Raw genomic sequence first — 16466 nt, 5'->3', positions numbered from 1 at the left:
TTTTTTTTAAGCATTGTTTCTGTGCTATAAAAGTACTGATTCTAGCACAGACTCAGGAAGATGGGCCAGTGGAACAAGGCATCTCCAGGTTGTTGATTCTATTTCAGTCTTGACCTCCCCTTCTTCCCATACTAGCAGGCCTATTTCTTTCCCAAGAATACACATCTTGCCTGTTTTGTTTTTTGCTGTGTTTACTTTTTCTTGGTCATGTATAAGCAATAAACCTGTTTTCTGTTCTTCACCTTTCTCAACCCCAATTTCACTTCTATACCTTGGGCTGTCTTTGATGGTTCTTCTAGCCCCCTTAAATATGGCTTAGGATGGCCCTTCAAAACCTAAGATCTCTCATTTGCACTACTGGTCTTGGAACATATTTCTAGTGTTCCTACCAGAGATCTCTATATTAAATCCTAAAATGGGATTAAGAAAAAAAAGAGTTGGAGAATTCACATTTATTGAATAATTGTTGTGATAAAACATGGAATTCCTGAATTCCAAATAAATAAATTTCACTTTCTGAACATTTGATCTGTTACTTTTTAGCACCAATAGGCTTGGTAACAGCCTCAAGTTCACTTGACAACAGGCTGACGATCTTCCCCCACTGGCCCTTCAATCTGCTTAACAAGTCCTTCGCTTCTGTCAGTCTCCCAGGGGACAGTCTACTGCCCTCCTTTCTGTACAATCTGGGCAAACCGACTGGTGATGGCAAGAGTCGTGTCAATGAAGCGGTCCACACAGCTAGAGAGACAATTTTCAGTGCGAGAGTCTAGGCGATTCCCTGGCTTCTCCACACATTTATCCCAGCACAGTTCCATGAAGTGATGTACCTAAGAGGAAAGAAAATTTGTAAACATTGCTGTCTGCATATAGGTCTAACTGCCAACTTTATTTCCTTCCTGTTTTTCTCATTTTCTTTCACCTCATTCTTTTTTTTTTTTTAAAGGTTTTATTTATTTATTTGACAGAGATCACAAGTAGACAGAGAGGCAGGCAGAGAGAGAGAGAGAGGAGGAAGCAGGCTCCCTGCCGAGCAGAGAACCCAATGCGGGACTCGATCCCAGGACCCGGAGATCATGACCTGAACTGAAGGCAGAGGCTTAACCCACTGAGCCACCCAGGCGCCCCTCACCTCATTCTTTAAATCAACAAATCCTGGGCTCTCCTCTTCCCTCACTTCCTAATATGTTATCAGTATGGCCCAGATCCTTGTTCTACACTTCAGTAATCCTTAATCCTCTCCGTTTCTGTTTTTCTCCTCTTTAGTAATTAAAAATAACTCCATCAAGTCCCCCCGGTGATTCATGCACAATTCCTCTGTTAGCTACTCAGGGCAGCCCATTATTTAACCACCAACGGTTAAGCTTCCATGAGGTACACGCACAGCATACTCAATGTGACTTAGTATTCCTGGATGCCCTACCTAAAGAATTTTCCCATTCTTCAAAATAGTTCTAGTTTTTACCTCCTTGGAGGCCATTGTCTATTTTTTTCCGATTGTGTTAAGTTCTTAATCACACTGTAGATTTTCAGGCAGGGTTAGTATCTTTTATATTTCCAAGTTGCACCAGTGTAAGCGGGTAATGTATGGTACCAATTAATTTTCCCCAAACCACTGCTCTCCTGTCATTCCAAACCTATGCCTTACAGACTAGTTCTTAAGCTCTCAAGTTTTTTTGGGTCATGGACACATTTGTGAATCCAATGAAGGTCATGGATCCACTCTCCATAAAAAGGCACACAGACGTAAAGAAACCGTTTTTGCTACTTAATGGTCCGCGAACACCGCCCCCCGCCTCCACAGAAGGCGGGGGTGGGGTGGGGACCATTTACCGAGGGCTTCCTTTTGAGACTGGGTGCTAAGCAGTCAGTCGGTACTTGACGACTATCTCCATCTGAGGCGTGGTTAGCGACTAGCCACGCTGCTAGTGGTGCTGCTGCTAGTCGGGGTCCACGCCGGGTTTCGAACCATGCCGAAACGGCTCCCAAACCCTTGTTCTAACCCACAGTCCAAACTACTTCAGAGCCCACCCTTCTCCATGAACGTTCCACTGCTTTGTCGTTTTCAAATACATGATCGCATATGACCTCTACAGTCCAGCGAGGCAGCAGACGACTGCAGAGCCAAAACCCACACGCGCGGCCTGTAAAGGGCGAGGCAGGATCAGAACCCAGATCTTACGAAGGCCAAGCCCAGAGCGCTCGCCTCCAAACCAGGTCCCGGTGCCCTTGCCTCGCCCGAACCCGTCTTCCCTGCTTTACACTTTCTCTTTCTCCACGCTGGGTGTGGCCAGCGGGCGCTTGAGCACGACTGGTCCCCAGAGGGGAGCCTGTTCGTGAAGAACCCGGCGCGGCAGGAGCGAGCCCGGGGCAGTCTACCGTGGTGAGGTCGCAGAGCTCTGCTCGTTTTTCCCTAGCGGCTGTCACTTCAACCGCTGAGTACAAAGTCTGAAAACTCAATCTGTGCCTCACCCTCCTGTCTATTCCCCCTGGTCCCCGATCCCGCACCTGGGCAGTGAACTGCGCCTTCTGTTGTTCGGCCGCCACCAGGCGCTGCAACTCGGCTTCGTCCGCCTCACCCAGATCCGCCATCGTCCGCCTCCAGCTGCGGCCTTCCGGCGAGCGTGCGCGCGCCTCTGCGGCGGGCGCGCGCCGGCGCCCGACTTCCGGTTCACCCGGCATTTTCCGTCTCCCTGTTTTCTTGAGTCGCAGCGGGGTGGGAAGTTGTCGAGGGACTGCTTCCGGGTTGCTGGGTGACCTTGAGCCTTCAGGAGAGCGATGGCGAGTCTCTGGAGGCTGGGTGTCCTGTGCGGTGCCCAAGGAGGCCGAGGTGAGGCGTCCTGGCAGCGGGAGGTTCTTAGGGAAACCTCCAGCCGGGGAAGGGAGTGCGGCGAGGATTTGTTTGCGGGGTGATGAGGCCTCTTGAGCAGGGAATCCCTCCACCGTCCCGTTGGCGGATCTGGCCCGGGTCTACACCACAGCGATAAACACCGTGTCTCCGGTCCCAGATGTCCTCTCGAGCACGTATCTCCCCCGCTCCGGGCCGACACGGGGATAGGGTAATTTGAAAGAGCGCTCCTGGAAGTTACAGTTCTGCTGGGGCTGTTCTTAAAAGAGTTCTTTTTTTGTTGTTGTTCTGTTTTTCCCCCATTCACTGTCCTTAGAATGCGCCCACCCCGCATCGAAAATAATGGGGTTAGGCTCTGAGCGGAAAATAGTGGTTAGGCTCTGAGCCTCAATGCCTGGCCTTGCCCATTTACCCTGGAGTTGGTGGAGAGGGGATTCTGGAAATCACTTCGGTAATCATTGAACTGGACATTTGTGTTAAACCAGGCACCGTGGTAGGAATGGGATACATATTTGTATAACAGTTCCTGCCCTTGAAGAGTTTTCCTTTTTATAGGGAAACACAGGTAAACATAATCGAATATAAAGCAAAAAGTCTTGCGCTGCACATGTATTGCTATGCCACTCCAGAGGAGGAGCGTATTTAGCTCTGTGTTTTTAAAGAATTGCCCTGTTTTGGTTCCTGGAGGAGGTGTGTGTGTCTTGGGGATAAGGAAGGCCACAGGGGTTAGGGAACTACTGGGAAGAGCAAGAGCGATGATGAAGGTATAGGAACTGCGAGAACATAGAGCATGAAGCTCAAGGTGAGGAATGAGAGCTGAATCTGGAAAGGTGAACTGGAATCAAATGAAGGAAGGACTTTCCTTGATAAGGAGTATGGGTTTACCTGATGTAAAGGGCACCATTGAAAGATTTGACATGGAGTTGAGTTTCGATTGGCCTCTTGGGTAACACTGTGGTACATGGCCATCATAGGAGATGGCAATGGGCTAAGACACGAGTCAGGGAGATGAGATAGGACATTGTTGTAGTAGTGCAGGCAAGGACTGTGAGGTCCTGAACTTGGGAAATGGTACAAAAAAGAGCAGATTGTCTCAAGAAATGTTAAGGAGATATATCAATATGAGCTGGCGATTGACAGTTGGGGGGTGTGGGTTGGTTTTATATGACTTACAGATTTTTAGGTAAAGAGTAACTGGGATGTCATTAAATAAAGTGGGGAACATACAAATGGAAGATAGGGTTGCTATAAAAAGAGTGAGTTGAAGGATGGTTTTAGTTTTTGCCATGGTGAGTTTGAGGACCATGTAAGGTATCTCAGGAGAGAGGTCCAGCAGGCACTTAAACTTCTGAAACACTGGAGAGATAGAAGGGCTGCAGATACAGAATGGGGCATCATCAGCTTACAGGTAGTATAAGCTGGGTGGTCAAAATGGCCAAGGGTGGGCTTAGGACATGAGGAGAGCAGTGGGCAGATGATAGAATGTTGGGAAAACATGTAAGAGTGGATGCAGGAGGAGACTCATACAGGATGTCAGAGGATCAAAGGGGGGACTAGAAGGGAGTCTTTTCATCAGAAAAGAAGAGAGGAAAGGCCCAGTAAGATGAAGTCTGAACAGTAACTTGGATGTGACCGCACGGAGACCATTGGCAACTTAACAAAGCAGTTGTAGTGCAGATAAAATAAGTTTCAGAGTTGAAGAATGATAGGGAAGTGAGGAAGTGGAGGTAATTATGACAGCACTTTAAAGAAGCATAGTTGGAAAGAGAAGAAAGGGAGCGGGGGAAGAGTGCATGGCATTAGAGGACACAGGGTCAAGGGAAGGGTCACATATATTACATCAGTGAGTGGGAAATGGCCAACAGGAAGGAAGGAGAGGTGAAAGACACAGGAGAAAAATTAACTTTTATTGAGTATTTATGACATTTTGGGAATTATGGTGAGCACCTTGAGTATTTTAATTTTCGACAGAGTATTATGAAGTAAGTGCTACTATTTTCATCTTGCAAATGAGGACATTGAGGCTTAGAGAGCCGTTTAACTTAATTGCTCATCACCTCACAGCTAGTAAGTGGTGTTGTGTGAACTTAGGTCTATTTTTTAACTAAGAGAGAGAATCTAAAGGGGGATGGAAAAGGATGAGTTCAAGAGGGGCGCCCGGGTGGCTCAGTCATCTAAGTGTCCAACTCTTGATTTTGGCTTGAGTCATGATCTCAAGGGTTATGAGATCTAGCCCCATGTTGGGCTTGTGCTGGGTGTGAAACCTGTTTAAGATTCTTTCTCTCCTCCCTCTGCCCTCCCCACTCCCCCAAAAAAGTACATGTTGAGAAACTGGTCTCGAAAAGGAAGATGATAATAGATGTGCTTTCCAAACTAGACTGAATTCCTTGAGGACAAAGTCTGTCTTTTTATCTCCTGCTCCAGTCTAGAGCATACTCTACATGTAGTGAATGTTTGTTGGATGAATAGATGAACACATGGAAAGAGGAAGGAGCTATAGTATACTTTCTTTTTAAATAGATTTTTATTTATTTATTTGACAGACAGAGATCACAAGTAGGCAGAGAGGCAGGCAGAGAGAGAGGAAGGGAAGCAGGCTCCCTGCTGAGCAAAGAGCCTGATGCGGGGCTCCATCCCAGGACCCCGGGATCATGACCTGAGCCAAAGGCAGGGGCTTTAACCCACTGAGCCACCCAGGCGCCCTTTAATATAAATACTTTATAAAATTAGTAAAAGTGTAGTCCTTTTACTTAAGTGTTCATTGATTTTTTTTAGTCTTTGAGGGGCAACTTAGTGTGACCTCATAGCACCCCAGGGAGATACTATCTTCATTTTGCAGATGAGATGTCATCCCCTATTTGGGCTCTAGTAGTTTGCTTATGGTTATTAGAAAGGCCTGTTAAGATGAATGGATAAAGAAGATGTGAGATGTAGATACACACACACACACACACACACACACACACACACAGGAAAACTATGCAGCTATCAAAAGAAATCTTGCCATTTGCAACGATGTGGATGGAACTAGAGGTTATTATGCTGAGCTAACTAAGTCAATCAGAGAAAGACAATTATCAGTATGATCTCCCTGATATGAGGAATTGAGAGGCAAAGTGGGGGGCTTGGGGGGTAGGGAAGGAAAAAATGAAACAGGATGGAATTGGGAGGGAGACAAACCATAAGAGACTCTTGATCTCACAAAACAAACTGAGGGTTGCCAGTTGGGGGAAGTGGTTATGGAGAGGGTGGTTGGGTTATGGACATTGGGGAGGTTATGTGCTATGGTGAGTGCTGTGAATTGTGTAAGCCTGACGATTCACAGACCTATACCCCTGGGGGTAATAATACATTATATGTTAATTTAAAAAAAAAAGGAAAGACCTATTAAAGGAGAAGTGTTTATGACCTCCCTAATGTCTCTTTCCTCAGCTCTGTTTGTCCGAATCCCCGTGGTCAGACCTGCTCAGGTTTCAGCATTTCTTCAGGACCAGCCTGCCCCAGGATGGTGTAGAACACAGCATATTCACCTGTCACCCAACCACTATTGTATGTTTTTTTTTTCATCGCTGTTGCTTTTTGGGCTCTCGCCCTCTTCATCTGGGCAAATTTTCATGCCTTTGGCAGGACTTGCTATCTGTGAAACAGAACTCTTATGTCCAACTCTGTCAGATGAAGACCTCCCTAGCCTGCACCTTTGGTAGACAATACCAGCCTGGTTGAATGATGCCATTTATACTCATAGAGAACCTTCTGATCCAAGTCTATTAAAATTTCAATTTTTTTTTTTTTTTTTTTAAAGAAAGTAGCTCTGCAGGAAGAGTCTGTACAATATAGGCAATCTTACTTGTTTAGCTGATGGAGAGGACTCAGATACAAATAATTTAGAATAGTAGATAATTTAGAAAGTCATACATATTTGTAGCTGTAATTGACTGGCTCATTTTTATTTAGGTCAATATTAAAATTACATAGCATTTCTGGGGGTCAGAATTATAGCAAATCTGTAGGTGAATAATGAGTTGACTCTTATTTCCAGTTTTAAACTCTGGAAAGATCTGTATTTTGCAGAGATAAAGACTATTCTTGATGCTTGAGTCAACAACTTATATTTAGTTGCATCTGAGTAATGAGAAATTAGGCAAGTATAGTTTTTCTGCTTTTTAGAATTATTTTATCTTTGAAAAACTTTTGTTTCTCCATTCCTTTGCGAAGTTCAGTTAAATTTAGCAGAGTGGTTTTACTTTGGGGTATGTGCGCTGAAGGAAAGCCCCAGAAGTCGTAAACATAGTTTTTACTATGTGTGTCCGTGTGCATTTTTCTGGAGAGTATCTCCATCCTTCCATTGGAGTCCCAAAGGGGTCTGTAACCAAAAAAGGATAGAGGCTCCCCAAGAAATGTTTAATGCCCATTTTGTTTTTCACTTACTTAAAAGAAGTTCTCATGTTCCATATTTGTTTTGGGCTCTTTATAAGTAATGGGACAGAAGAAGGACCATAATCCTAAAAGTTTGTATCAGAATTTTTCGAATTGGCTGGTTTAATTTTGCTTTAGAAGGGTTTTTATTACCTTACTTCTAATTCTAAAGATTAGAGGTATAAATAAAAGTAGTTTTGTAAAGGAATTTCTCAGGTGGTATTAACATGCATTCATAAGGTATCTGTCCATTGTACTAAAGTTCGAGATTGGTGATTCTGCAAAGGTACTTCATTCATCTTTTTGCCTGTCGACAAGGTGGGTCAGTCTTCTAATCAGTCTGTGTAGGCACCAAGGCACCCTGTGTTAAAGAATTTCAAAGAAGGGAGGTAGCATCTTTCTCAAATACCTTCTTTATCTTACTCTCTTTATGCTCAGAGCTAAGTCTTCTATGCATGCTGTTTGCCGTCCTGTCAGCTGGGTTGTTTTGTAGCAAATATTGAATATGAGAGATGTGTGATTCTCCATTTCAACTCTTAACGAGTCTGGTTCCTCCTTTCCGCAGCTGGTTCTAAGGCTGCGTCTCTCCACTGGACCGGTGAGAGGGTTGTCAGTGTTTTGCTCCTGGGCCTAATTCCAGCTGCTTATTTGAACCCTGGCTCTGCGATGGACTACTCCCTGGCTGCGGCCCTCACTCTCCACAGTCACTGGCAAGTACAGCAGTTCCTCCAGTGTTTACGTTGTCTGCTCAGTTCATTAGCTGTGAGCTTGTCTCATTACTGCACATGAAGGAGAAGTTGAGATACTCAGACCTGTAAATAACTTTAAAACACATATAAGATATTTATATGCCCGATTTATGTGTCCACCTGCCTGTTCAGTGTCTTCACTTCTGTAGCTAATGGGCATTTTGAATATAATGTATTATAAAACTAAGTTCTTGATCTCCCCCAAATCTCCTCCTCCAGCACTCTGGCTCATCTGAGTTAATGGCATTTCCATTCTTCTAACTGTTCATGCCCCAAACCTGGTCATCATCTTTGATTCCCATAGTAGTGCCCTAACTGGTCCTCCTTTTGTCTGTTCCCGACGCAGCAGCCCCAGGGATCCTGTTAAAGTATTAAGTCAGGTCAAACATTCTCCTGAAAATATTTTGTAGTCTCTTAACCTCCCTCAAACTAAGAATTCTTGCAGTGGTCTACAGACCCAACATAATTTGGCCTGTTTCTTCCCTCATCTCCAGCTACTCTCTTCCACATTTTCATGGGCTTTGATTATTTAGACATGCCAGGGACACTCCAGGCCTCAGAACTTTACTTTTACTCTTGCTTCTGGCCAACACCCTCTTTTTCTAATAACATGCTTGGCTTTTTCCTCATTTCCTTCACATCTAAAATGTCACCTTCTCAATGAAGCCTTCTGTAACCACTTATTTCAATTGCAGTGTCCTTCCCAGCATTCCTTATCTCTCTCCCCGATTTTATTTTTCTCAGTATTGTTTATTACCTTCTGACATACTATATAATGTATTTATTATTCTCTCTACTCTCTCCCCTCGTTAGAATGAAAGCACAGATACAAAGAAGCCCGAGACTGAAATTCATGGCTTAATGAATTATTACAAGGATAACACTGCCCAGGTCAAGAACTAGAACTGCAGAAGCTTCTTCCTTGTGTTCTGCCTCAGTCATAACTGCTCAGCGTCCTCCTACCAGGAACCATTATCCTGATTTTTATACTAATCACTTCTTTGCATTTCATTGTAGTTTTATCACCCACTTGTCCTTAGACACTACAGTTCAGTCTTGCCCTTTCTCAGAGAAGAGGTTTTTGACTTTTTGTTTGCTCGTGTCGCTAGTGCCTAGCGCAATACCTGACACATAGCACTAAGTAAATATTTATTGAATGAATGAATTTCCAGTTTCTGTTTATTTTATCCAGCGTAGTTTGTTAGATTTTCTAAGTTAATGAACCTTCTATAAAGTTTGTAATAGTTTGTTCTTTCAGTGATTCATTTTATGTTGTTTTACAAGGATGTTATGATACTGTGGGTGAGGGAAGCATTTTTGTATTGCTAGAGCTGAAAGGACATGGGAATGTCTTAACCAACCCTGTTACTTTACAGGTGTGGAAACTGAACCCCAGGGAGGTTAAGTGACTTGTCAGAATGATTTTGTAGCTAGTGTTAAAGGGGCTTTTGCTTATCTACTTTTCTAGGGTGGCTTGGGGAATTACCCTTTAACCAGATAGACCTTTCAAAGTAAAGGATTCCTGTTGCATATGTAGATCACAAGTATAGTGAGATTTCTCTAATATGTAGTTCTTGGCAGGAGATCCATCTAAATCAATGAAAAGTCAGAATAAGAGGTAATTCTAAAGTAATGTATTTTTTGTTATTTTTCATTTATTTTATACTCCTCCACTTACCTTACTAATTCTCCCTTTTCTTTCTCTCTTTCTCTCTCCCTGTCACACACATACACACACACACACACACACATCATGACTTGAAAAAGTTGTCTGTAATTGTCTGTAATTCCTCAGCATCCGGTCTCTCTTAACCCACATTAATTGGACTTTCATCCCAACTACGTAACTGAAGTCATTCTTATCAAAGCCCCCCCCAAAACCTTTATTTTTTCAAATCCTGTCCCCTGTCCTCCTGTTAATTGAGCTCTTAGCAGCATTCAACTTAATTGACCATTCCTTCCTTAAATAGTTTCCATTTGACTTCCTCGATGCTACTTTCCTCTGCCCCACTAGCTGTACCTTCTCAGTCCCTGATGCCTGCTCCTCCTCTTGTCTGACCTCTGAATAATAAAGCTCTGCCTGGGCTCAGTCTCGCTTTCTTAATTTCCCCAGGTGAGCTCAGATCTGACCTCTTTTCCTGATCTACAGACCTTTATTTCCATTTGTGTAACTAACACAATCCACTTGGATATCTAACATGGCCCAGAATCAGTCTTTCCCCCCATATCTCACTTGATTTTTCCTGAAAGCCACCTCCTTTCCTGTTCTTCCCTAACTCAATTAAATCTAGTTGCTCAAGCCAAAAATCCTCAGAGTTATTCTGGATATTTCTTTTTGTCTTATCTCACATTTGGTCCATCAGCTCTGTTAGCTCTCTCCTCAAAACATAGCTTGCCTCAGTTGTCGCTTCACACCATCTCCCCTCTCACCAGCCTAGGTTAAGCCAGTACTTGCCAAGGCACTTTATTTGCCTCCTGAGTGGTTTTCTGCTTCTGTTTTTGCCCCCCCCTCCACTTCTTCCTGCACTGTCCATTTACCATACTATAGCCAGTGACCTTTTTTAAAGGTAAAATTACATTTATCTAAAGAAGATTTACAAATGGGTCATAAGCGCATGAAAAAATGTTCAACGTCATTTGTTCTTATAGAAATGCAAATCAGTGGGTGTCTGGATGGCTCATTTGGTTAAGCATCCAACTCTTGATTTGGGCTCAGGTCATAATCTTGTGGTTGTGGGGTTGAGCCCTGAGTCGGGCTCTGCGCCGGGCATGGAGCCTACTTAAGAGTGTCTCGCCCTCCCTCCCTAAAAAATAAACAACCCCCCCCCCCCCAGAAAACCAAACCCAAACCACAATGGGATACTACTTCATACTCACGAGGATGGCTGTCATAAAAAATAGGGACAATAACACATGTTTCAAGGATATTGAGAAGTTAGAGTCCTCATATGTCTCTTGTGGGAATGTAAGAAGTTACAGCCACTTTGGAAAAATTAGGCAGTTCTAACAAAAAGTTAAGAGGTATGTATGACTCAGTGATTCCACTTTTAGGTGTATACCCCTCAAAGTTGAACATACATGTCTTCACATGAGAACTTGCATAGTAATATTCATAGTGTTTATAATAGCCAGAAAGTGAAAACAATCCAGATAGCTATATCCTGATGGATGGTTATAATAACCAAAAAGTAGAAACAATCCAAATGTCTATCAGCTGATGAATAGCTTAAAGAAATACAGCATATTCTTACAAAGGAATATTATTTGGCCACACAAAATGTTGAAGTACTGATACCTGCCACAACATGGGTGAACCTTGAAGATGTGAAATGGAAGAAACTTGACACAAAAGGCCACATATTATACGATTTCTTTAAAATGTAGAGTAGGCAAGTCCATAGAGACAGAAAACTAGTTGAATAAGGGACTAATGGATATGGGGTTTCTTTTTGGAGGATGAAATGTTCTAGAACTAAATCGTGATGATGTTGTGCAACTTCGTGTTTATACTAAAAGCCACTTTGAAAGGGTTAATTGCAGGCAGCCAGCTGGCTCAGTCAGAGGAGTGTGTGACTCCTGATCTCAGGGTTGTGAATTTGAGCCCCACATTGGCTTTAGAGATTACTTAAAAGGGTTAATTCCATGGCGTGTGAACTACATCTCAATAAAGCTGTTACTAATAATAAACTAAGGTCACTACTTACTTCGATTACTCCCTACGTAGAACATAACTTTTTTCCCCCTCCTTCACCCGAATCTGTTCTATAAGGGCAGGGATGCTCTCTTTGCTGTTCTTTCAACATCTGTAACAGGTTTTGATACACAATATCTGCTTCATAAATTTTTTTGAATTAATGAAAGACTCTGTAGAACATTTGTTTTAAAGTTTATTTATTTTTTTTAGTAATCTCTACACAATCTGGGGCTCAGACTCATGAGCCTGAACACAAGAGTCACATGCTGCACTGACTGAGCCAGCCAGGCGCCCCTTGAGCATTTGTTTTAGTTAAAAAAAAAAAAAAACGAAACCCCAAGATTTTGTAAATAGAGTGGTAATTAACTGCTATCTTTGATACAAATAACTCTGGAAAATTAAATCTAAAGAATAGAGATGTCTTTATTGTATTATTAGGAGACTCTTGGTTCCTTCATTTTGGTTTATGATTCCTGTTACCATGAGTTGTATGTCGAATCTGACAGTTTTTTGCAGTCAGGTTAGCCATACAGTCTTCTGACTTGTGATTTTTCTTTTGCACTGTGTTTTTTTTTTTTTTAGGGGCCTTGGACAAGTGGTTACTGACTACGTTCGAGGGGATGCTTTGCAGAAAGCTGTCAAGGCAGGCGTTTTGGCACTCTCGGCTTTAACCTTTGCTGGGCTTTGTTATTTCAACTATCATGATGTGGGCATCTGCAGAGCTGTTGCCATGCTGTGGAAACTCTGACCTTTTTGACTTAATACCTTGAGAATTGATTGTACACCTCTTTGCCTCTGCTCTGTCATGCCATTCAGCTCACAATAAGGAGGAAATAACAGATAAGTCCATTGGTGAGACAAACCTCTTCTAATCACCTGGTTGTTTTTAGAAATTAGTCTTTGATGAAAAGGTTCAAGAGGAATTGTATTCAAGAAATTTGGAGACTGGGTTCCTTGTTCTGAGTTTGTGGGGTTGTCTTCCAGCTTCTCACAAGACTCATAGCATAACTAACCATTATGTATGAGCTTTTGCCTGTTAGCATATCCAATTCTTAAAGGGAATTCAGCTTTATTACTATCAATACCTGATCAAACTTGTCTTTTGTCCTGGGAATGATGGAGAAAGGGAAAGCCTGTTAATTCTTAAGTAAAGACTTTGCAGAAAATTAGTGTTTAATTTTTGAAAATTTCCCTCTCTGTTCAGTCAGTACCAGTTATTGATGGTTACATGTACAAGGGAAACTTTACAATTAGGAAATACTGATATTTTACATTATTAATTTCTAAATCCTGGAAAGAAGAGCCTGGAGAGCTTCTGAGTATAGAGAAGTTCCATGTAGGGAAGAGGTCCCCTCATAGATGTATCAAAGTAATGTAGATTCTAAACCAAGAATTAATCCTCAAATGTGTTTATTTTACTTGTCCTAAAATAACCTGTCTACAAAAATAAAACTGTAAGTAATAAATTGTTATTTTCCCACTGTAGGAATCTCTAATGTGAAAATGTATTCTATGAGAATAAAGTTTTTTTTTAAAATAAAATTCTATATAATAAAAATGTATTCTACTTTTTTCTGTATTAACTGTCCCTAGTTTTAATTCAGTAGAACTTGGTGTCTGTTGCATATACACCAATAAAACAGGACTGTTTAAATTTCTTTCTAGGGCTCAGCAGATAGGTAAATTACAAAGTACTGTAATGCAAAAAATACTTACGTGTAATAGGCAAAAATATACTGAGTATGAGTAGTTTGGTATGAGAATAGTATAAAGATTAAATACATTTGACCCTTGAGCAACACAGTTGCTCTGGTCCACTTATAAATGTGGATTTTTTTTTGTCAGTACTATAAATGTATTTTTTTTTCTTTGTGATTTTCTTAACATTTTTTCTCTAGCTTAGTTTAAGAATATAATACATAAATCATATAACATAAAAATATATGTTAATTAACTATGTTATCAGTAGGGCTCTCCATCACTAGTAGGCTATTAGTAGTTCAGTTTGGGGGGCATCACATCGATTTTTGACTGTGTGAGGTGTCGGTTCCCCAACCCCCACATTGTTTAAGGGTCGACTGTAGTAGGAATTAGGAGGTCCAGATTATGATGTTCTGTAAATGCCAACCTTTGGAATTTAAATTACATTCTGGATGCAGTTAGTTTGATCTGAGGGTGAGTGTAAGGCATGATGGTTTGTTTCTCCTAGCAGCGTAGAGGAACTGGGACTTGGCGTGTTTCCCTCACAGAAGACCTTACTGGGCAGCTGAGGCAGACTATTGAAGGGGAGCTGGCTAGGAGGGTAAGTGTGTTCATGAATGTCTGTAGTAGGGGCTAAAGATAAGCTCCCCTTAATGTGCTTATGGCCTTGTCGGAGACTCAGATGGATATTAAGTGTTCAGGAAAAGGTGATTATTTCTGTTTTGGGGTGGTTAACGGCTCCCAAAGGGGGTGATGCCGGAATAGCAGTGGTTCACCCAGGAGTGATGGTGGTGGGCGAGTGTGCCTTGGCAGGGAGAAATACAATAACATACATAATAAAATTACTAATAAAATACTAGTAAAACTGACATTGTTTAGGACTGTTGGCTCATGACCAAGATGAAAAGCAGACTGACCTTTCCTCGGTTTTATTGGCTTAAAGTTCTCCATAGACAATGATCCCCCCTTGCATCGTTTCTCTCCTCCCCCCCTCTCCAGCCCCCAGGACACCACTGCTGTAAAGTGGAGTGTTCCATGTAGTTGAAATGGGGAGGGCAGGGACTGGGTAATATGGAAATCCTGTAGGTATCGCCGGCACCATCGGACCGCAGTTGGTTCTGGAGAGCTGTCTAATGCTAGTAAGCTTCATTAGATGGGGACTGAGAAGTTCGAGTGGAGGCTGGTTGGGTACTGCCTGCTCCAGGTCCCAGTTGTTTTTGTAACGAGGGCGGTGCCGAGCTGTCACTGTGGGAAATCACTGGATTGCTGTGAGCTGCTGAGGCAGCAGGGGAAATGAGGCGGGCGCGAACAGCAGTAGGTTTCTGAGGCTAAGCAACACATGATTAGAACTGTGCTTTAGAGAGGATTTAGGTGACGTGAGGAAGGTTGGTAACCTAGAGCAGAAGGACATGGAGGAGGATAGAGGAAGAAGGGGCCTGAACTCTAGTGGCAGCAGAAAGTAGGACTCAATTTTAAGGGTGTAGAAATGAAAAAACATTCTTTCATCTGACAGATACTAAGTACCTCATGTAATTGGCACTGTGACAGGTACTGTGGGTAAAGAGAGAAGTCCTCTGCCCTTAAAAGGAATTCATGGTCCCATGGGGACAACAGCTAAGTTATATAGTGTATATGGCAGTACACTGGTAAGTGCAGTAATAGGTCAGCACAGCAGTGATCTAACGAAAGGCAGTTAGAATTTGCTTGCAAGTTTCCTGGAGGAGTCTTGAGCTGGTATCTGAAAGATAAAGGAGCTGACAGGTGGCCAAGGAGGCAGAAGATGGCACATCATTTGGTGTGACTACAGCACAGGGGGGACTGATTGTAAAGGATCTTCCAAGCCATGGTAAGTAACTGAAACGGTCTTGATGGCAGTGGGAAGTCACTGAAGATGGTTAAGTGTGCAAATGAAATGGGCATGTTTATTTTATTTAATTAATTAATTTATTTATTAAAGATTTTATTTATTTATTTGACAGGGATCACAAGTTGGCAGAGAGGCAGGCAGAGAGAGAGGAGGAAGTAGGCTCCCTGCTGAGCAGAGAGCCTGATGTGGGGCTCGATCCCAGGACCCTGGGATCATGACCTGAGCCGAAGGCAGAGACTTTAACCATCTGAGCCACCCAGGTGCCCCTGGGCATGTTTATTTTAAATAGGTTATGCTGGCAGCTGTCTCAAGTATGCATTTGAGGGAGGTAAGCATGGAAATGTTAGATTATTTCAGCAACACAGAAAAGATGATGAAAGGCAGTGGTAGCCAGAATGAAAAAACAAATTTAAGAGATATTTAGAACTTAGAATCAATAAGAGCTATACTGAGGTGTGAAAGATCAAGAGAGGAGGGAGTATATGTTCAATTTCTTTGTTGTGAACAGATGGATGGGAAGTGGTCATTAATTTTTGGAGGAAAATTAGATATGACAGTGCAGGGATGGGTCACTACCAAAGCTTTGAATTTATAAGATATGCAGGAAGAGATAGAATCTTAAGATTTCTATTTTTGGGGGCGCCTGGGTGGCTCAGTGGGTTAAAGCCTCTGCCTTCAGCTCGGGTCATGATCCCAGGGTCCTGGGATGGAGCCCCGCATCGGGCTCTCTGCTTGGCAGGGAGCCTGCTTCCTCCTCTCTCTCTGTCTGCCTCTCTGCCTACTTGTGATCCCTGTCTGTCAAATAAATAAAATTTTTAAAAAATCTTAAAAAAGATTTCAATTTTTGGCAATACGACAAACTAAATTTTAGAAATTATTTTGCTGCGATGCATCTAAGAATGTTAAATCCAAAGCACCTTTTAAAACATGAGTCATCTTGCTCCAGGAAATGCTCTCAAGCCAGAACAAAATATGCATGCATAAGGAGGTAAATCGTTTGCCCTGAGATCATTTTCTCATCTCAGGTGGCCTAGAGCTCTACATTTAAGAAGGTAACAGAGGTCAGGAGCAAAGCTCTGGGCTCAAATTGGAGTTTAATTGGAAACTCCCTAAAACTAGGAACCCTGAAGAGTTTTACCCTCAAAGGAGGGTGAATTAGAAAAATAGTTTTTACCTTCAAAAGCAAAGAGG

At 42.5% G+C, this 16466-nt stretch overlaps 2 protein-coding genes across 4 annotated transcripts in view; one reads left to right on the top strand and one right to left on the bottom strand.

Annotated features, from left to right (window-relative positions):
- Positions 1-8: 8 nt before the first annotated feature.
- Positions 9-2618, bottom strand: TIMM8B (translocase of inner mitochondrial membrane 8 homolog B). Its single transcript, XM_080814934.1, has 2 exons — positions 2509-2618; positions 9-830 (listed from the first exon to the last, which is right to left on the bottom strand). The coding sequence occupies exons 1-2, from the start codon at positions 2590-2592 to the stop codon at positions 663-665; spliced, it is 252 nt and encodes an 83-aa protein (XP_080671060.1). The 5' UTR covers positions 2593-2618; the 3' UTR covers positions 9-662.
- Positions 2619-2681: 63 nt separating this feature from the next.
- Positions 2682-16466, top strand: part of SDHD (succinate dehydrogenase complex subunit D) — a 69941-nt gene continuing 56156 nt past the window's right edge. Inside the window, exons 1-5 of one of the 3 annotated variants that reach the window (XR_013967595.1) lie at positions 2682-2830; positions 6281-6397; positions 7830-7974; positions 12290-12559; positions 13917-14009. Coding sequence is in view for 1 of the 3 variants with exons in the window: in XM_080817482.1 (XP_080673608.1) it covers positions 2779-2830; positions 6281-6397; positions 7830-7974; positions 12290-12455 (480 nt within the window). In the remaining 2 variants the exon portion in view is untranslated. Of the gene's footprint in view, positions 2831-6280; positions 6398-7829; positions 7975-12289; positions 13287-13916; positions 14242-16466 lie in introns of those variants that run through there. The other 2 variants (XR_013967596.1, XM_080817482.1) reach the window with 2 other exon arrangements.

This window comes from Martes martes (genome assembly GCF_963455335.1).
Source record: "Martes martes genome assembly, chromosome: 10".
NCBI classification, from domain to species: Eukaryota; Metazoa; Chordata; class Mammalia; order Carnivora; family Mustelidae; genus Martes; species Martes martes.
This window is presented reverse-complemented; position numbering and strand designations above follow the sequence as displayed.